The 22,228-nt window shown below is 38.5% G+C and overlaps 1 protein-coding gene across 1 annotated transcript in view; it reads left to right on the top strand.

The window, feature by feature from the left end:
• CSMD1 (CUB and Sushi multiple domains 1) overlaps nt 1-22,228 on the top strand; it is a 1,868,278-nt gene that overhangs the window by 1,632,727 nt on the left and 213,323 nt on the right. The window contains exons 39-41 of the mRNA XM_006137767.5: nt 1,983-2,052; nt 2,535-2,651; nt 13,333-13,542. Of these exons, the coding sequence (XP_006137829.3) occupies nt 1,983-2,052; nt 2,535-2,651; nt 13,333-13,542 (397 nt within the window). The remainder of the gene's footprint in view (nt 1-1,982; nt 2,053-2,534; nt 2,652-13,332; nt 13,543-22,228) is intronic.

Genomic DNA, 22,228 nt, shown 5'->3' with positions numbered 1-22,228 from the left:
TCCAGTGGATAAAATGTACTTAGATTTCCAGAAATCCTTGGCAAGGTCCCTCACCAAAGTCTCTTAAGTAAAGTAAGTTGTCGTGGGATAAGAGGGAAGGCCCTTTCATGGATTGATAACTGGTTACAGGAAACAAAGGGTAGGAATAAATTGTCAGTTTTCAGAATATGTGAGATGTAACTAGTGGTATCATACAGGTGTCTGTACTAGGACCAATCCTACTCAACATATGCATAAATTATCTGGAAAAAGGGGTAAACGGTGAGGTAACAAAATTTGCATATGATACTAAACTACTCAAGATAGTTGAGAACAAAGTAGACTGTGAAGAGCTTAAAAAGGATCTCACAAAACTAGGACATTGGGAAACAAAATAGAAAATTAATTTTAATGTTGATAAATGCAAAGTAATGCACATAAGAAAATACAGTCCCAGCTATATGTACAAAATGATAGGGACTAAATTAGCTATTAGTCAAGAGAGATCTTGGAATTATTGTAGATAGTTCTCTGAAATCATCCACTCAATGTGCAGCAGCAATCAAAAAAGCAAACAGAATATTAGGACTCATTTAAAAAGGGATATAGAGTGAGATAATATGTTATTACCTCTGTATAAATCATGTGATATGCCCTTATCTTGAATTCTGCATACAGATGTGGTTGCTTTATCTCAAAAAAGATATCTTAGCATTGGAAAAAGTTCAAAAAACAATCACAGAAATTATTAGGGGTTTGGAACAGCTTCCATATGAAAAGAGATTAAAAAGATGGGACTTTTTAGCTTAAAAAAGAAGATATGATAGAGGTCTATAATATCATGACTAGAGTAGAGATAGTAAACAAGGAAATGTTACTGTTCCCGTAACCTAAGAACTAGGGCTCACCAAACAAAAGTACTCACCAAAAGAAAGTACTTGTTTCATGTAAGCACAGTCAATCTGTAGAACTCCTTGCTGGAGGATGTTATGAAGGCCAGGGCTTTAACAGGGTTAATATATATATATATATATATAAAAATTCATGAAATTTAGGTCCATCAATGGCTATTAGCCATAATGGGTAGGAATGGTGTCCCTAGCCCCTGTTCCTCAAAAACAAGGAATGTGCAACAGGGGAGAGATCACTTGATGATTACCTGTTTTGTTCATTCTCTCTGGAGGCACCTAGCATTGGCAAATTTGGAAGGTTGGATACTGGTCTAGAGGGAACTTTGGTCTGATCTAGATGGCCATTCTTATGATATGGGATAAGCTGAGGAGTCATGCCCCTTTTTCTTGCCTGCCCTTCTCTATCCCCACTAACACCCTAGTATTGGCAGCTCTTTGACCATAGAAGGTCCTTCTGGACATATGTATTACCTCAGTGAAGGGAAGTAAGGAGAGGTTCACATGTGGTTTCAATACTGAGCAAAGCGGGTATACTGGGGTGACCTTCATATTACAGTAGAACCATTAGCAAAGGATCGCCGTCTCTGCTCCAGGAGTAGCAAATAACATGTTCTCTTTTTTCAAGATAAATCATTAACTCACAATATAATATTGTATGAGAAATTAGGAGAACACACGGTTAAACATTTTCTATTTCACATGGAGTCACCATGATGAGGCAAATGAGACCTTTGCTTTGTCTCACTTTGTAAAGCTATACTACAACTTGGGGAAAAACTGTTGGTCTGATAACATTTTTTTCCTTTAAAATGTGAACCAAGAATAATTTCCCATATATAAAAAAAATCTAATTATTTCTAAAGACTTTTCCCCCTATTAATTAAAATACAGCAATAGAGAAAAATTGTCAAACATTTATTATCAGTGGGCCACAGTGTTTCCCTTTTAAAATCATTACATTCAATCGCCAAGGGAGAAGACACCCACACACACACACACACACACACACACACACACACACCCCATTTCCATCATTGTATTACAAAAGTCCCTACAATTAATATGTATATTTTCATTTTTTTTTCCAAACAGGGCCGTTCTCATATTTCTTGTATGCCTGGAACAGTTCGCCGTTGGAACTATCCATCACCCCTCTGCATCGGTATGAATACATATTTTATATGTACTGTACGTTGTTATAACTAACGCAGGCATATGAAACTATTGGTTTTGGAAAGAGACATTCAGTGACATGCCTCATTAATTTCTTTAGTTCTTCACAATTTAGTTAGAACTTCTTTCCGATTTTCTACATCTGGTCTTAAAATATATTCCTTTTCTGGTTTTCTACTAAGAATATGATTTTAAATGTCTTTCTCACATCAGCAAAACCTTTTCTTGATGTTAAAGGATATATGTAACATAAATATGTGAACTGAGCCTGTAAGGGGACCAGCATAAAAGCTGACTCCTTTCCTTTCTTATACTACATGACTTTATTTCTTATGTTGTATATTGGTTCTTTGGAATCATACTCTACCTAAAAGAAGGGGTGGAAGAGGCAGTTGTCGAGTTGTTCAATTCAAAATTTTATTATTGGTAATTATTAAAACAGAGATTGACTTTTTATTTTCTGCTTAATAGCTAAGTGTGGTGGAACACTGACAAGTATGGGTGGAGTGATCCTGAGCCCAGGTTTTCCTGGAAATTACCCTAGCAACTTAGACTGCACATGGAAAATTTTATTGCCTCTTGGATATGGTAAGTCAACATCTATTAATGTAAACATAGCAGTAAAATGAGGACAGATGCACATAAGGATTTTATGCAACAGCATGCTGCAACTTCCATTAACCTTAAATACAGGGAGGGAAACTACCACACATCATCCAATCTCTCATATATCAGTCATTTCATTAGTTTCAGTGAGGGGCATTACTAGTCTCCCACCATACAACCTATAACTTGGGGTAGGCTTTCCTGAGTTTGATATGAGTCCTATGACCACCACCATCCCCACTGCAAGGTCCAGAGGGTGCAGCAATGTGTGGACTTTGGCCTATGAGTGCCACATTGTCTGATCTCACCTATCCCATAAGCCAAAGGCCCACCACAAAAGCGTGACTGCACTGGAAGTCAACTATAAGGTGTGACAAATGCAAAAACTATGCAAAAAACACTGCAAATGATTATACACGGTTTGCAATTTTAACTCCCCTTTTTCTTCCCTGGGTTACTTGGAAGCAGGTAACACTCACATGTGTGCCTGGGCGCCTTATGTTTTTAACATAAAAGGAGATCCCGAGTACCCCAGTGATAATATTGTTTAGTTGTGGATTCCCTTTCCACCTCCTTGCTGCAGTCCCTTGCTCCCAAAGAATATACAATGGCAGTGCCTCCACCTGGCTAGCCCTGTACTCACTTATGGTGTGACTTGGGAGCCTCCAGGAATAAAATTATTCCAGGAATAACCTGGAAATAACTCCAAGACAACAATTATAAATAAGATATATCTCATTGATTAAATTAAAATTAACACATCATTACTTAACAACTTAAAGAAACCAGGTTTAACAGATTAAAAGTGAACAAAATCAATTAAAAAGTACATCGAAAGAAAGGAAACGTATCCATTGGCATTTGCACTACCACCTTTATCCCACCCCATGAGTCTTCACTCCTCTGGATTCAGAGTCCCAGACGCTTGTGTGGGCGCGCTTTAATGTCTGCAGCTGGAGTGGAGACAGCATTGTGCAGGTTCTGTGTGTGTTAGTACAAGCTGAGCAGCCAGCTGCAAAATTGCTCTGCCACAGGGGCAGGCCCCACCAAATGCCAGCAGCTCTGGTTCCCTGGCTCTCATTGCATCCAGAGTCAGTTTGTCTTTTGTTCTCCATCCCAGGCAACACTTTTGCAAAGAGCCCAGTTACTGTCAGTTACCTCCTGTGTAGGTTTATGTAAGCTCTTCCCAGCCACAGACACAGCCAGGATCTCTCCCCTCCAGGGGCAATCAACAGTATCCCCCAAAGCAGCCTGCTATATACAAGCCCCAGCAGTAACAGTAACAGGCTCAGTAACAGGCTCTAGTTGCAACACAAGAACTCCTGGCCTGGAAAACGCTCTACACCAACATCCTGGCTCCTCTCTCCAAAAATGGAGCCTAGCCTAACTCTCTGTCTGCAGAGCCTGGAAAAGGAACTGTTCCTCCTTTTTCCCAAGGGCTCATGGGAGTTGTAGTCTCTAGGGCTAGATTGAAACACAAAGGATCCTCCCAGTAAAAGTCAGAGGCCCCTTTAATAAGGGGACCACACAATTAATACTAAATCTTTGACCAGAGCAAATGTTAACTTAAACTGAATTGACAGGTAATACTTTTCTATCTTAGAATCTAGAATAAAAGCAATTTAAATTTGCTGCATGGCAATGCATTAGATTAAATACAAAATGTAGCTTCTAATTAAATTAGAGATCTTGTATTTAAAATGTCCTTTCCCAGTCCATCAACATAACTTCTTTATTTTTTATGTTTATTAATAATATCATTTAAGTTTCATGAATGTAGTGGACAATGAGGCTGAAGTTCACATATTAGTCTAAAAAATGCATGTAAAGGACAGGACTCGGATAGGGTCTGATCTGCCTTTATTAGCTATCCGGCACCCCACCGGGGCCTGACTTTTCCACCCCTCCCTGGGGTCCAAAACCCTATCCCGCGAGGCTCCAACTGTCCATCTCATCACTCGGGTCTGTCCAGGATCCCTAATCTCCTCCTGTCCTGGGGTTCATTTGCAGGAGTCTCACCCACACTCATCGCTCATCTCTGCGTGCCAGCCCACAGGCCCCGGCTATCACTCATGCACGCCACACTACCCCAGAGTGGCTGAGGTAGGTAGGGGGGCTCGGGCCCACCCTCACTCCAAGCCTCGACCCAGAGCCATAGGGACTGGGGTCCATGACCCTTGTCCGGTTGGTGGGGGAAGCTTCCCTCAATGCACCAACCCACAGGCCTTTCTACCGGCCGCGTCCTGGGTTGCTGCCTACGTTCTTGCTGAGTCGGCATTTGTCCTGGGGTGAACCCCAGTGTCAGCATCCTGGGAGCAGAAGAAACCTGTCCCTGCTGCCTCCATGCCCCCCGCTCTGGCATTAGCGGTGCCTTCTTTAAACATCCTGCCGCACCTGCATAGAAGTCACTGAGGCTACCCTGCTGGCGCTTCAGCCCTGTCCCTGCCTTTCTCTGCCGGGCAGAGCAGAAACTAGAGCTATCTGGTGGCCGCTGAACAGGCTCCGCAAAGATGTCCTGGCTCATGCGGCGGCTTTTCGCCCCAGTCCACTGGGGTCAGCACCACGCGAGTGTGGGACCCGCCAGGGTCCTCATCACAATGCCTAAGTAATTGGAATCAAATTATTCAAATAGTGACCCCAGATTTGTTCATAGGGGCTCATGAGTGTGGGGTTTGTTAGTGTATTACATCAGTTTTCTTAGTGTCTGCTTAATAGAATAAATAATAATTATATAGCGGTAATAATCGTGGATAATAAATTATTTACAACATCACATATTAAACGATATCCTATATCATTAGAAATAAAAGGGACATGAAATTTCATGTTGTGAAACATTATGCCATATTATATAAATTAAACACCAGTGCTGTAATAAATTGACTAATTTAAGAAAAAAACACTATTATAGTCACTGTATCCTTGTCTAGAAACTTATTTAACTTCTGCTCTTTCAGGCTACCTTCATAACATGGTTTTATGTAACAATACATATATTATACAATGGATAAATTATGCTAAGCTTATCGGTTAAGTTCATCAATTTCAGTACAGTAAAAGTTCTGTTATCTGGCATATCAGGAGAATGTGGGTCGCGGGTTAATTGAATAATTCTGGTTAACTGAGAGTTATACAATACGAATGGAATACCAATTTTTAAAGAATTAGAATACAATAAAATGAATAAAGTAGAAAATAGTATACACATATTCACCAATCCAGTAGTAGTAGTAGTGTATGGCAGACTGATTGGTTTCCTGAAGCACTTATGTATATACAGGCAAAGTTTTTATACAGTAGGTTATCTTATGACACTACATATTACTGTGGGCAGCACATGGTGAACACTCAGATCACTAAATGTACACTTAACACTATAACTCTGTAGAACATAATTTAATCTTTCCTGGTGCAGCTACCTAGCAGGGCTCAACTCAAAACAAGCTATTCAAATTGAGCTATGTCCATTGTGTAGCTTATTTTGAAATTGGGAGTGTCTACACAATACTTATTTCGAAATAGAGCACTCTTCCTCTGACTTCTCTTATTTCTTGTACAATGAGGGTTACAGGAGTCAGAGTAAGAAGTCCTCCAGCTTGACAGTATTTTGACATTATGTTGAAATAACTGTCAGGTGTGTAGACATGGATTATGTTATTTCAAAATAATGTTGCTGTGTAGACACAGGCTCTATAATGAATCAGAAGGCATGTCAGAATCTTGCAATGTCTTAGGGACATCATATCAACATGAAGAGATTGGACTGAATCTGTAATTACCCTATGACACACCTTGGAAGCTGGGTTTTTGTTGTTGTTTTTGGTAATAAATCCCTGATTTCAGATGGATTACTTGTCTTCTGCCTTTTTTGTATAAAAGTAGAGTGCAGAATATGTAATTGTATAAAGTGCTGGGCAGTATGCCAGTCCCAGTTTCTAGAATGAAGATTTGAATTGGGAGATATCCGAAAAGCTGATTAATTGAATTCTGGTGTTGGTGTTGGTGTTGAATTCTGAGTGTTGGAGAACAGAGCTTATCTGTATTACATATCCTGCTATCATTCAGCGTTCTTAAGAATATTATTAAAAGTATATCTGCATAAAACAAAAATAAAGTCTGATCCTTGACTGGTATTAATGGTCATACCTCACTAACTTCTGAGGAATGGTGAGGACCTGCTCATCACCTTGCATGCTTTTTTAAAAATTTCTGTTTGTTAGGATAATGTGTAAAGACTATTTTCTTATACATCATTTAGATAGTGGTTTGTAGAGTTGTTCGTAAATATTCAGTTCTTAAACACTTGAGAAAATGCTCATATGTTACCTGGTTAATTATCAATCAGAATATTTATACTAGCCTTTACTGTACTAGTTACTCTACAAATGTACAGAAAATGATAGACTCTTGCCTCAAACTGCTTACAACTTATATTTAGGAATATGTCCACTGGACCCCCAATGCTACAAGCACTTACAGACAAGTAATCTTACAGACATTCAAAAATGAATTTCTAAGTCAAATATCCTCTGAAATATGAAGTGTAGCAGAAGAAAATATATTTTCAATATAGGAGAAAGCTTTGTATATCAGAAACTCAAGTAATATTAAGATAAAGCCTCTAACAAAATCTCCAACACAAATATTTATAATTCAAACACAATATGTTAGTCTCTTCATTTTCTAAGCTTTTCCCTGGAACATATCACTTTATAGAATGCCATATTGTCAAACTTATATTATTTTAATCTCTAAGATTATTCATAGAGGATACAATGACTAGGAGTGATCCCCCAGTCAAATTATTTCAAATGACATCTGAGAACCTCAGAAATCCCAGCCATCCTATGTCACTGACCCCAATGAATACCAATATACATACTCCTCTACTCTATTTACCTTCTGTAACTTTTACTGAGAAGTTTCAGCTGTCTTCCTATTATAGCATCTATCTCACAGAACAGAGAGCAAAAGATATACTTCTAAAGCTAAGATAGGCTTAGAAAAATACATTAAGAAAATTGAATATCCAGATGGAGTAAAATATTATTTATTTTTATTTAAACATGGAAACAAAGATTTTTTTCTGCCTTCTGTCTCACTATGTTCCCTTTACAGAATCATCTTATTTCTAACTTTGTTTTAAAATTAGAACCTATATTGTACATGGTGAGCAGACATACGATAGTAGAACAGGATAGTGTAAGGGCTATAATGTTGCTTGGTAAAAGTTCTTGTAGATTGTTATTAGCAATATTTATTAAATTGTTTTCCCAAAATAAAAGGGTACACATAATTTGTAAAAATAATAGAAATAATCTAGTACAAAACTTTCACATTTTGAAAAGCTTTGAGGGATTCCCTTTTTTAGTTTTGACTGATTTCGTTATTATTCAGTGATGAAGACCAGTAGATTATCAAATTGCAGTAGTGAGACCATAGTTAAGGTTTCAGCCGATTTTCTATTTTATGGAGTCTGTACCACAGTCTCTCAGCTTTTTAAATAACTGTTTTTGGTAAACATTCCATGAGGAATTTGAACCAAATTTCAGCCAACAATTAACAATTAATATTTATGTAAAATGATCTCTAAATGTGTATATATATTTTTAGTATTTCTAGAAATACTAACAAAATGATTTTTCCCCCCACCTAGGGCTAAATTCACAAACAGTTCTAGATACCTAACTGACAAATTAGGTTTTTAAATGCATAATCAGCACCCACTGGGATTCACAAAATCACTATTCAACGGCCCTCAAATACTACAATCATCTAAAGTTACTTAGTAACTATTTTTTTTTATTGTAAAGGTTCCCTAGGCTTGTACATTTCTGCCTCTAAGCACATAAACTGCAGCACCTTGCCAAGTGTCTGGTTATCTAAGCCATGCATGAACAGGCGTAAGATTGGTATTCCTCCTCCTACATTGTCTTTGGGGCCTGATTCAATAAACATGCTCAGACCATTCCTCTGGAAAGAACCTCAATAAGTGCGCTTACATAAACAGCCAGGGCAGTAGGAAGACCTCTCTCATAATTTGTAGTATAGTATTTATGGTACTCATTTAGTACATGGGAGACTTGCAGTTCAAATCCCCTTTCCACTCCACTTGAAGGGTGGAAGTGTTTGAAATAGGATCTCCCATCTCTATGCTGAGTGTTGTAGCCACTTGGCAATAGCATATTGTGATATGTGATTCCCTGAGTCTTTTCTGTTGAAGCTATTCAATTTTAGATAAATAATAAAAGAGATATTGGATGAGAAAGAAAACAAGTAAGAGAATGACTCTTTAGCGTGGTGCCTACAATATTTACTTTTCTTTAAAAGCAGGAAAACATAGACCTGGGTCCTTATTCAATTTTCTGTTATACTGTTCTAAAAATAGTTATTTAGAAGTTGCAATAGAAGTGAAGTTGCATTACAAGGATTTGCATGAATACAGTTTAATGTTACTACTTTCAATCAGGGATATTTTCACAGATGAATTACATTACAGGACCTTGACAAAAAGGGAATGTGACTGATGTTCTAAATGTGTCTTAACTATGGTACAGTAAGATATTTTGGTCTTGGAAAGGATTCAGAAAAGGGCAACTAAAATTAGTTGGGGGTTGGAACGGGTCCCATATGAAGAGAGGTTAAAATGACTGGGACTTTTCAGTTTAGAAAAGAGGAGACTGAGGGGGATATGATAGGGGTAAAATCATGAGTGGTGTGGAGAGGGTGGATAAAGAAAAGTTATTTATTAGTTCCCATAATAGAAGAACTAGAGGACACCAAATGAACTTAAGGGGTAGCAGGTTTAAAACTAATAAAAGAAAGTTCTTCTTCACACAGCGTGTAGTCAACCTGTGGAACTCCTTGCCAGAGGATGCTGTGAAGGCTAGGACAATAACAGAGTTTAAAGAGAAGCTAGATAATTTCATGGAGGTTAGGTCCATAAAAGGCTATTAGCTAAGGGATAGAAATGGTGTCCCTGGCCTCTGTTTGTCAGAAGCTGGAGAAGGATGGCAGGAGACAAATGGTTTGATCATTGTCTTTGGTCCACCTTCTCTGGGGCACATTCTGGGCCACTGTCGGCAGACAGGATACTGGGCTAGATGGACCTTTGGTCTGACTCAGTACGGTTGTTCTTATGTTCTTAAGTTACTATTGTGCTATTGTGAGCTCTCAATTCAGAAAGCGATGGATTTGTTAAACAATAAACACATCTGGAGTGTAAACTTGTTTAAATATTGTTTGAATATTGTTATTCTCATCAACACTATCAAAAGTTATTCTGCAGGATTTTTATATACTCTAAATGAATAAATATTAGTGTCATGGGCAAGGACTACATCAAGTGGCCCCCTTTAACATTTAGGGACTAATTCAACTGTCACTAAACTAAATAGACACTCAGAGTATGTCTACACTACAAAGTTAATTCGAACTAACAGTCTCCAGTGAGACCCCCGACACTGAGCCCTGAGCTTAGAACATAAGTATGGACGTACTGGGTCAGATCAAAGGTCCATCTAGCTCAATAGCCTGTCTGCCAACAGCGGCCAGCACCAGATACTCCGGAGGGGATGGACAGAAGACAATGACCAAGCGATTTGTCTCGTGCCATCCATTTCCAGCCTTCCACAAACAGAGGCCAGGGACACCATTCCTACCCCCTGGCTAATAGCAGTCCATGGACCCAACCTCCATTAATTTATCTAACTTCTCTTTAAACTCTGTTATAGTTCTAGCATTCACAGCCTCCTGTGGCAAGGAGTTCCACAAGTTGACTATGTGCTGTGTGAAGAAGAACTTTCGCTTATTAGTTTTAAACCTGCTGGCCATTTCATTTGGTGTCCTCTAGTCCTTCTATATGGGAACTAATGAAGACCTTTTCTTTATTCACCCTCTCCACACCACTCATGCTTTTATAGACCTTTATCATATTCCCCCTCAGTCTCCTCTTTTCTAAACTGAAAAGTCCCGGTCTCTTTAGCCTCTCTTCATATGGGGCCTGTTCCAAACCCCTAATCATTTTAGTTGCCCTTTTCTGAACCCTTTCCAAGGCCAAAATATCTTTTTTGAGGTGAGGAGACCACATCTGTACACAGTACTGAAGATATGGTGTACCATAGTTTTATACTTCCTCTTCTTCTTCTTCCCCTGACTTCCCCCTTCCAGCTCCCTCCTCCCAGGTTTCCCCCTCCCCTCTTCCACCCTCTCTCTTCCCCTCTCCCACCTCCTTTTCCCAGTCTCCCCACAGGTTAATCCCCCCCAGTTTTGTTAAATAAAGAGAGTTTCTATTTTTGAACACGTGTCCTTTATTTTTTACATTAGGAAGGGGGGGCTAGTGAGGGGTTAGTGGAAGGAGGTGAGGGAGGAATGGGGCATGAGCCCCCAGTGGGGAGGACTGGGGTGGCTCTGTGGACTCCTCGGGGTGGAAGCTCTCCTGCATGGCCTCCTGAATCCTGACAGCCCCCCGAATGACCTTCCGGATGGCAGCCTGCGGCAAGTGCATCCGGGCTCATGGCCAAGTGCTGTGATGTGCCGAGTGAGGGCACTCAGGGCACTCCAAGACAGGACTGCTTTTCTGTCCCTCATCGAGTTAGACAAGCAAGTGGGGAACCTTGAGAAGTGTCTGTCCGGGCTGAGAGTCGGGTCCCTTTAAGCACAGCCTCGGCTAGCCTGAGGCAGCAGCTTCACACTCTAAATCCTAACCTGATGCCCTGCCAGCACTGCTTCCGGCCAGCTTTAACTTCGGTTCAGGGTCCACTCAATGTGGACTTGCTATTTCAAATTAGCAAAATACTAATTCGAATTAGTTTTTAGGTCTAGATGCACTGATTCGAATTAGCTGAGTTCAAATTAACTAATTTGAATTAAATTAGTTCAAATTAGTGCTGTAGTGTAGACATATCCTCATTGTCTTTAGTTCCCAGAACTGGATTTATTTTAATTCCTTTTCTATTGCTCTCAGATTTATGCCAGCCTTTTAAAAGATTAAAACTCCTGTTTTTCACTGAGTTCATTGAAAGTGCAGAGGCCTATGCAAAGCTCAGTGTAAAATTGAGCGTGTTCCAAATTGTAATTTTTTTTCCATTTGTTATACAGGAAAATACTGTCAACAGTGAAAATCTGACAAGATAAGTTTAAATTAAGGCTGGCAAACAACTAAAAAATCACAAGTAATCCTGAGATTTAAAAAAAACCTGTTGCAATTAATCACCATTTTTATTATTATTGTTAATAAAATACCAATAATAAGTAATAAAAAAATACCAATTTAAATTCATCATGGAAGCATGTCCTCTGATCAAAGCACAAAGGGGATATGAATGTTTAGCATATCTGGCATGTAAATACTTTTGAATGTGAGCTACAATAGTGCCACATCTCTTCCTACCTGCAGGTAACATGGTAAATAAGATGTGGGCAGCATTATGTCCTGTAAATGTAAATAAACATGTTTTGTTAGCAATTGGGTGAACAAGAAGTTGGACTGAGTAGACTTGTGGGCTCTAAAGTTTTCCTTTTTTTGTTGTTGTTTTTGAAAGCAGTTATTTAAAAAATATAATTTCACTTTCACAATAAAGACATTGCTCTACAGAACTTGTATGAGATTAATTGAAAAATACCGTTTCTTTTGTTTATTTTTTATAGTGCAAATATTTTTCATAAAAATAATAAAGAGAACACTTTACACTATGTGATAATTAAAATCCATATACTTGAAAATGTAGAAAAAAATTCTAAAATAATTTATAATAAATAGAAATTGGTATTCTATTGTTTAAATGTGCAATTAGAACTGCAATTAATCATGATTATATTTTAAATCTAGTTATTTGTTTTGGGTTAATCGCTTGAGTTAAGTGGAATTAATTGCATGTGCAAATTTAAATATATGCAGAATAAACAATCTCTATACATTATAACCTTTTTTAAGCAATAAGTCCTTGTAGCTATTGGAGGGTTAACATTTCTGAAAGAAAATACACATATTTTGGGATTTTGGGAACTAAAAGTATATCTAAAGGTGATGAAAAATTCACACAAAAATTGGAGCAGAAAGTAGTGCAATTAAAGTTGCTTTCTGATAGTAATTTCAATTCTTTAGATATCATCCTGTATAATTTCATGGCACTACTGGCTTCACATAGAAAATTGTTTACATTGACATATCAAACTGACAATCAAAAATAGCATGAATAAACTCCTGAGTTCATAACTGAGTAATAGATACAGTTTGTCTTTGAATCTGGATATATATATATCTGAATGGCCTCTAATTTGGAAATATATATTGTTCTATCCTAAAAATATATATAATTTCAGATAGATACTTTCTAATGACTTAACCAGCTAATCTTTCTGTCTCTCAAAAAATACTAAATCTTTGATTTAGTCATGTAAATCCATATATAGATGCCTAAATAAGAGTGGCATGATTTTCAGAGGATTGTACCTCTAATAGTCTTCATTGAAGATAGTACCTTTGAAATTAAGACATTTTAATTGATGCCTAAATTTAGGCATCTAAGTCTTAAAACATTGATCCCAGTATAATTAGTACAAAACTGTTTTCTTGAATTTGTCAGTTTCGGGGTTTGTGTACCATAGCATGAAAACATGTATTTTGAACATTGTTTATAATTCTGATTACTCTTTCATACAGGTGCACATATTCAATTTCTGAATTTCTCAACTGAAGCTAACCATGACTTTCTTGAAATTCAGAACGGGCCTTTCCATACCAGTTCTATGATAGGCCAGTTCAGTGGAACAGAACTCCCACCATCTTTGTTAAGTACAACTCATGAAACATTCATCCATTTTTATAGCGATCACTCAGAGAATCGACAAGGATTTAAGCTTGCATACCAAGGTAAGCAATAATTAAATCAATGAACCATAAAAAGGATAATAAGTAGCATTCTAACATACTTATTATGGAATGATATGAAAATATTAAGTAATAGTGTTAATACATAGCTCTTTGCAGTGTTTTTCATGCATAGACCTCAAATGCCTTTACAAAGGGATTTCTGTATCTGTATCCCTGCTTTGCAGGCGGGGAAACTGGGGCAGGTATTATGTGTTTTAGACAGGATTACTGATAGCACCTACAATAGAATCCAGTTTCTTGAGTCCCATTCTACTGCCTTATCTACTGGATTATGTTCCTCCCATTTAGTACACTAGTGGCTAAATTTAGAAATCATCATTTTGATAATTTTATCTGAGTGACACCAGTCAAAACTGAGTAAACATTTCAGGATTTTTATTTTTATTCAAACATATTTATTTAGAACATTTGTGTATTTATTATAAAATATAAATACTTATACCATGTGGAATTTTACAATGTATAACTCCCATGAAAATAAACAGAAATTCAAAAAGCCAAGAAATGATCTAAAACAAATTCAAGTTTATATAAGCACATTCAAGCCCCATAAACATTTATGTATGTTCTTAACTTTGCTATGGTGAGTTGTCCTACTGATTTTGACCCATCTATTTAAAGTGCATACAATAAAATATATGCATAAATATTTGATGGAACAAGGCCTAGACTTTTGTACAGGCAGTCCCCGAGTTACGTGGATCCAACTTACGTTAGATCCGCAGTTACGAATGGGGTTTGCTGCCCGTCTCCCTGGTCTCCAGCAGACCAGCAGACCAGAGAGATGCGGAGCAAAGCCGTGGAGGACCCGGGCGGCGGGACCACGGTGCGTCTCGGTCCGCCGCCGGCGTCTTCCTGGTCTCCGGGGGGGGGCACAACTAGTACGCCCCCTCCCCCCCAGCAGACCAGGCTTTTCTCTGGACACCTGTGGTAGAGCAGCTGGGGCACTGCCAGTTGGTCCTGCAGTGCCGCTCTGGGCGCTATTGGACCAACCCGGCAGTACCCCAGGTGCTCTGCCCCAGGCGTCCCCAAGTCAGCCGCTGCTGAAACTGACCAGCGCTGACTACAGGAAGCCCGAGACAAAGTGAGCTAATGCGCACTAATTAGTCAGGTTATTTAACCAAAAAACTGAGAGATGAGAACAAAACAAACAAACCAAAAGCCAGGTGAAACACTCAACAATGTATATGCTCTATTTCATTAACTTAAATGCTATACAGGCAGTCCCCGGGTTAAGTACAAGATAGGGACTGTAGGTTTGTTCTTAAGTTGAATCTGTATGTAAGTTGGAACTGGCGTCCAGATTCAGCCGCTGCTGAAACTGACCAGCGGCTGATTACAGGAAGCCTGAGGCAGAGTTGCTCTGCCCCGGGCTTCCTGGAATCAGCCGCTGATCAGTTTCAGCAGCAGCTGACTTGGGGACGCCTGGGGTTCTTAAGTTGAATCTGTATGTAAGTCGGAACTAGCGTCCAGATTCAGCCTGTTGAAACTGATCAGAGGCTGATTCCAGGAAGCCCGTGGAAGAGCAACTCTGCCTCAGGCTTCCTGTAATCAGCCGCTGAGTGTTTCACCTGGTTTTTGGTTTGTTTTGGTTTGTTTGTTTTGTTCTCATCTCTCAGTTTTTTGGTTAAATAACCTGACTAATTAGTGCGCATTAGCTCACTTTGTGATATTTTCTGTTAGATATACCATTGCAACTATAATGGCAAGGTTTCAGCATCCTCTCCAAGACAGGGAAGAAACTAAATTGATTTAAGAATTTTTTTCTTTGTTGACTTTCGGAAGGTAGGGCAAAGGAGCTTGGTTTGGTTTGGGGTTTCTTGTGATGTTGATACTGGCTTTATCTCTTTCATGTCCCTGATGGAAAATTTGAGGTTATTTCTCCTTTGTTGGTATTTGAATACCCAATCATCTGCCTGTTCCTGTTTAGAGTTCTCATAGTCGTACCTAGTGTGGTTGGACTATACACCATATAATTCACACAGCAAACCAGGATCATTTTATCAGCAGTACTAGGATACATATAGGATACAAAATGTTCTGTTTCCTTAGTCTATATTATGAAATGTCAAATAATGAAAATGAAACCACAGTTTGGTGCTTTATTTCCTTACTTTTGTATTTTGTTTGGTTCTTTATATCCTCCTCCTGAGGTCCCTTCCAACTCTACAATTCTATGATCTCCTTGCATTTGTATTATGTTTGTCCATTTGTGTCAAAATCTTTTCCTCTGCAAACAAATGCATAGATTATATATGACAGGGAAGGTGATGCTGGAGGCCACAGAAAGTGTACATTCTGTTCACAGTAGTAAGAGGGGCATGGTTAAGAAAATGGCATGGATATGCCCATAGACTCTAAATCCATGATTACAGAGACCCAATAGGAATTGTTCTATTTTTACAGAAGCTAGTCTGACCCCTAGAATGCAGAAAATAATTTGGTGGAAATCCTGACCCCATTAAGGTCAATGCTATATAATATCTTTATCAATTACATGAAAAAGACATGAATTATCAGTGATACTGTTTGGAGATTTCAAAAATTGGGGGAATGATAATAAAGAGGACAGAGAGATCTAAGTTGCTTGGTAATCTGGATTCAAGCAAACAGTATGTGTTTTAATACTGAATACATCTAGGAATAGACTGTAGCCTTTGCTTACAATGTTTGGGAATCTATACTGTACCTGAAAAAGATTTAAGGTTATCATGTTTAATCAGCTGAGCATGAGCTTCTAGTAAGACACTATGTCCATAAAGAGCTATTGTGATCCAAGAACTCATAAACAGGAGAATCTCAAGTAAAAATAGTTATTTTATTTCTGTAATTGGCACTGGTACTAACACATTAGGAGTACTGTGTCCAGTTCTGGTTCCCACAATTCAAGAAGGATGTTGATAAACTGGAATGGGTTCAGAGCCATGAGTATGATGAATGAATTAGAAAAAAATGACTAATAGGGATAGACTCAAGCAGCTCGATCCATTTTGCTTAAGAAAGAGAAGCTTCAGAGGTGACTTGATTACCGTATAAGATCCCAAATGGAGAACTTCTTTAAATATGGGCTCTTCTATCTAATAGAGAATGGTATAACTTGATCCAATGGCTAGAAGTTCAAAATAGCAAAATTCAGATTGGAATGAGGAATGCATATTCATTGGTGAAACAATTTAGCAAGGGTTGTGGTGCATTCTCCATAACTAACAATTTTAAATCAAGATTTGGATTTTTTTTCTAAAAGATACACCCTGGGAATTATTTTGGGCAAATTCTGTGGCCTGTGATATATCAGAGATCAGACTTGTTGGTCATTTCTAGTCTTACAAATAGGGAATTTATGACTCTGTGATGTAAAGTGAAATCATGACTGACACAAAAAATTGTGAGTAGCGCTCCTCTTTTGATTCACTTGACGCTTAACTACTAGAAGAGAGTAGGGAAGAGTTATTTTTAACATTTATTAAGCAACATATTAGAAACATGAAAAACTCTCAGGCACACAGACAGGGGGCATCAAAGGGGGCAGCTGATCTGGAGACTGGCACTTTTAAAGGGCCCTGTGTCTCCTGGCCCTTTATATCACTGAGGCCCTTTAAATCACTACTCAGAATGTGGTGCTACATGCTCTGGGTGGCTCTGAGGGTGGGGAGGAGAGGAGGGTGTGCTTGGTGAGGCATGGAGGACTGTCTGCCTCCAGTCCTTCCCTTTCCACCTGAGGCTCCTCCCTTCTGGGAGCATGAAGCCTCCCACACACACTTTGGCCAGAGGCCTGCGAAGGCTGTTGGCACTCCTGTGAACCTGACAATGCATAGACTGCATAACAGGGTTTTTTTTAAAGCAGGGAAGAAAGGTGCAAGATATTTATAGAGATGGTATGTTATTTGTAGACAGGATCTCTGTGGTCTATCAAAAAAAATATGGCTTCTGTGCATCAGAGTCTTTTTGAAGTAGTACTTTTTAAATGAAAAATCTTTTTAAAAAAACAGGTGGTCCACTGAAGTAAAAATTGTCTTAGTCTATTATTAAGGTCAGTAAGTGATTAAACAAGAAATTTGAGGTCCAGGAACTAAGTCTAGTTAAATTAGCTGGGCTCTTTATATTTAAATGTAACAAGTGAAAAGTAAAATTTGAAATCATTTTCCTCTCAAAATTTACAGCTATTTTAAAACTTGAACACATATATTTTCACTAATATATATAAAAAAGAGGGAAAACACAACAATGTTCCCAAGAAAGGCTATTTATTTAGGTATCTTTCCATGTAACCATCCTTATTGTTATAAATAGCATGTAAAACATGGAGTGACTAACTCCTGAATGCTATAATTGTAAATTATGGTATGTTGGCCTCTCAGAAATTATCTGGTAAATTTCTAATTCAAACAGGAAAACCAGCTAATCTATTCAGTTAGAACTGACAGAAAAAAAATTTAATTGTCTCTGAAAGTATTTGCAATTTATTTACAATAAAGTCAGAAAAAGACAACCATGGCTATTCTTGAAAAATATTCTGTGAATATAGTTTTTTAATAAAAAAATCTTTCTGTTGTGTGAAAGCTGCTTGTACTGTGAAACACTGTTTCATATGGATGGGAAGTGCTATAAAGAAAGTTTTAATTGGCTGAGTTAGTGAGGCCCTTAGAATCAACTCGATGGTATCTCTTTGTTTTGATGTAACAGAGTAAATTTTGAATTCTGTTTGAATTCTAAAATTTCAGGAAAAGTTCAAAGCATCAGTAAGAAAATCCTAGTGATATGGAGGAAAATGGGGGGAAATGGAGGTAGAAATGGGTGACATTCTGAGTTCCTGATATCTGTGTAGCAAGCTTACAGTTCAGTCACCTCTGTAATTTAAAATAGACCAAAGAAGCAGTTGGTGGCAGTCAATAACAAATTCCAGCATGACACCTCTATTCCCCTGCTTTATTTTAGCTCTGCCCAGCCTCTACTATCTTAGGAGAATTTAAAAATATTGACAAAATGAAAGAGAAAGCAAAGAAGAAAGTAAAAATGGTGGGTAGAAAGGGAATGAGGACAAGAAAATGCACACACAATCCTGGCATGGAGGCAAGAACAGGGTCCTTTGTATAGAGAGGCTTGGATGGAGGACACACAGAGGTTTCAGCTTTGCAGAGGAGGGCTCACACAGAATGTTTTGTTGGGCAACAATAGGTGAACCTGTTATGAGGTAGAAGTTGGAATATGGGAGGGAAAGTGGACATGGAGGGACATAAGGAGGCCCTTGCATGGAATGAGACTAGGGAACCCCAGTTTGGGGGATGGGAGGAATACAGAGCTCCTGGCATGCAAGGGTAGAACAATAGACCATTATATGGAGAGAGGGGAGAATGAGGTGGCACACAGGAGCCAATGAAATCAGGGACTGGACAGTCTGAACCATTGTTATCAGTTCTGCTCATAAGTAAAGAGAACTTCCTGAATGACAGACATAGAAGCAAAATGTAAATAAACAAACAGAAGATTGCATCCTATGATGTAGCTTAGATTTTTTTTTATTCCATTTCACCAATTCACGAAATTAAGTTGTTAGTGGTATACAAGAAAGATAATACACCTGAACTTCCCTAATCCAGGTGTCCTTTATGCAGGAACACCTATGATTTGGATCCCAACAGGGGGCAGAGGAAGCAGCTCTGCACACTGCCACATACCCTCCCCTTCAGCTGGAGAAATGGCAGCACAGCAAGGTGTATCTCCAGAAGCTTTCTCCCCTCTGCTCCCATAGCAGTGCCTGGGACCAGCGTGGGGGAGGATACGTGTGATCCTGGAGGTGGAATGCCAAGAAAGCTCTCCACTCCACCCCTGTCGTGCACCCTTCCTCTTTCCCAGATCCTTCCCCAGCACTCTCCTATGGTCCGAAAAATTCTTTAACCCAACATGCTGTTTCCTAGGGTTGCCGGATTAGAGAAGTTCAAGTGTATCAATAGATTTATATATTGTCTCTAGATAAATCTCTAGTTTAACACTTTCTGAAAAGGAGCTAAAATAATAATAATAATTAATAATAAATAAAACCACTTAAATATTCAGACTGTCATTGAAAAGGAGATATTTCAACAGGATTGTGTTTTGCAGCTGGTAATATACAGTTAGTCACTAACCAAATGTGATTAAAAAATGAGGACCTATAATTACAGTCATACATTTTGCTTAAGATGCAGAATTTATTTTTGCATCACATTATCTCAGAATGGAATGATCAACTATTAAGTGCCAAGAATGAATAGTAACGTGTCAGCTTTTTCAGAACTCAGCTTGAAAATAACCTTGTGCGCTTATGATTATACTTTTTTCATATTCTTAAATAACGATAAAAGATAGAGGCCATTAAGGAGAAATAATATTTTTGGAATATTAATAGAACCATGAGTTTTTAAAAGTATAAAGTTGGAAGAATCAAATAAAAGAAACAAAAGTACTAGGACATCCTCTACCTGGAAATATACCAACATGAACACAATAATTGTCATGAATGCATAAATAGGTGAGGCCAGATAGAAGGATATAATAGAGATGAATGTCATCACACAGGTTCTCTACCAAAATATATAGAGCTTTTTATATATAGCAAATATTTTTTCGAAAAAGAAACCGCAATCTAGATGTGGTTCTTTTGAAAAAAAAAAAAACCTTTTTCGAAAGAACCCGTACACCTCATTTTTTCAGGAGTATAGGTTCTTTCAAAAAAGAAAAAGGGTTTTTTTTTTTTTCTGAAAGAACCGTGTCTGGACTGCGGTTTCTTTTTCAAAAAACTCTTTTTAGAAAAAGTGCTCTCACGCAATTATGCAAATGAAGTGCGAGATTTGTAAATCCGCGCTTCATTTGCATTTTTGATCAGGATCATTTACATTCCTCTTTCGGAAGAGGAATGTAGTTTAGACGTGCCCTCCATATATGAGAATTGAGGCTGCTAACCTTCCCTCAGTTCTAAAACCCAGATCAAAATGCTGGGCTGAAAGGAAATGTTCTTCAGAAAGGGGTTAAATTCAAAACAGATACCACACATAAGGGCTGAAATTCTTCAGCTGGAGCATAAAAAAGCATTTTTTACTGTTATGTCTGTTCCAAAGGTCAAAAGGTTCCATAGCTGTATGTCTAGACACATCTTCTATCACATCTCTGTGGGAAGCAATAGATTTAGAGTAAGACTTAATGGTGCCAAATAAATCTTTGCCTTAAAAATACAGCTTCTCTCCATCCTCTTTGGAATCTTGGACATTGAAGGCTGCTATCAAATCCCCCCTTACTCTTCTCTTCCACAGACTAAATAAGTCCAAATCTCTCGTCTCCACTAATCATTTTGGTTGTCCTCTGCTGGACCCTCTCCAATGCGTCCACATTCTTTCTACAGTAGGGGATCCAGAAGTGGACGCAATACTCCAGATGTGGCTTCACCAGTGCTGAATAAAGGGGAACAGTCACTTATCTAGATCTGCTGGCAATGCTCCTCGTATTGCATCCTTCTTGGCTACAAAGACACACTATTGATTCATATCTAGCTGCTTATCCACTGTTATCCCCCAGTCCTTTTTTTTTTTTTGCCAAATTGATTTCAGAGTACTATCTAGTACTATCACTAAGGTATACCAATTCAGACCTCTTTGTTCTCACTCCAATTGTTGAAATACTCATGTTTCCATTGAAATAGTGGATCTTCTAGATCAGTGATTCCCAACCTTTTGGGGCTGCCGGGCACCCGGGGGCATGGCCACGCATGTGCTGCATGCCTGGGGCACAAGAATGGCTCGGGCCAGCCCTGGTCACTCGTCGGGCGTACATAAATGCCCTGACAGGCGTCATGACACCCACAGGCACCGTGTTGGGGACCACTGTCCTAGATGGATCTCTCTTGTCCATTTCATCACATTTCCAGAGTAGTGTCTGGGGTGTTTCAATCCCATTGCATTCTTCTTTCCAACAGTACCATAGGTTTAACTGGCATGTGTGGAGGGCAAAGTGCACATGTACATGTCTTGGCTCACTGGCTCTCTCCCCCAGCCCGGAGTAGTACCTGGGCTGCGGAACTTAGCTGCCAGTCTCTAAGAAGATTCTAATGAACACATAAAAACTGAAATTTTTCAGGGTCTTGTGGCCAAATCTGGATGGACTTTTACAGGGCCAGTACAGTGCGTGTGACTAACATCAAAGCAATTCCTCTGTCAATTTTCAACACTCCTTTTATAACACATAGGGGTGCTGCATCTTTTTAATTAAGTGCTTGGGTTTTTTTAATATGAACAAAACAACGTATTTTTCCCTAACTTCATTATTTGAAATGGCTGGACATGAACACATACACACACACAGAGAACATATGGCATGGCAGATCTCACATTGATAAACACTTGAAAACAGCCAATTTATAACAAAAAATGTTAGGCCACCTTAATTATAGTTGACATTCCCAGTGATTTTGTGTGAACGGTTTTCACCTAAAAACCCTGTAGTACTGATTTATAAGTAAATAATTGGAGTTCTAAGCACTGATTTTTCATTTATAAATGATATGCCTAATTAATAAATCATGAAAGTGTATGAATTATGAGGCTCATTTTTGTCAAACCAGTGACTTTTAAGTTAAATTGTACACCTGATTTATAAACCATGTCATTGATTATAAATCTTTACAGAGGTCAAAAAT

Source organism: Pelodiscus sinensis, chromosome 3, assembly GCF_052426305.1.
Source record: "Pelodiscus sinensis isolate ZL-2025 chromosome 3, ASM5242630v1, whole genome shotgun sequence".
NCBI lineage: Eukaryota > Metazoa > Chordata > Testudines > Trionychidae > Pelodiscus > Pelodiscus sinensis.
Note: the sequence above shows the minus strand (reverse complement) of the source record. Positions and strands in the feature narration are given on the sequence as shown.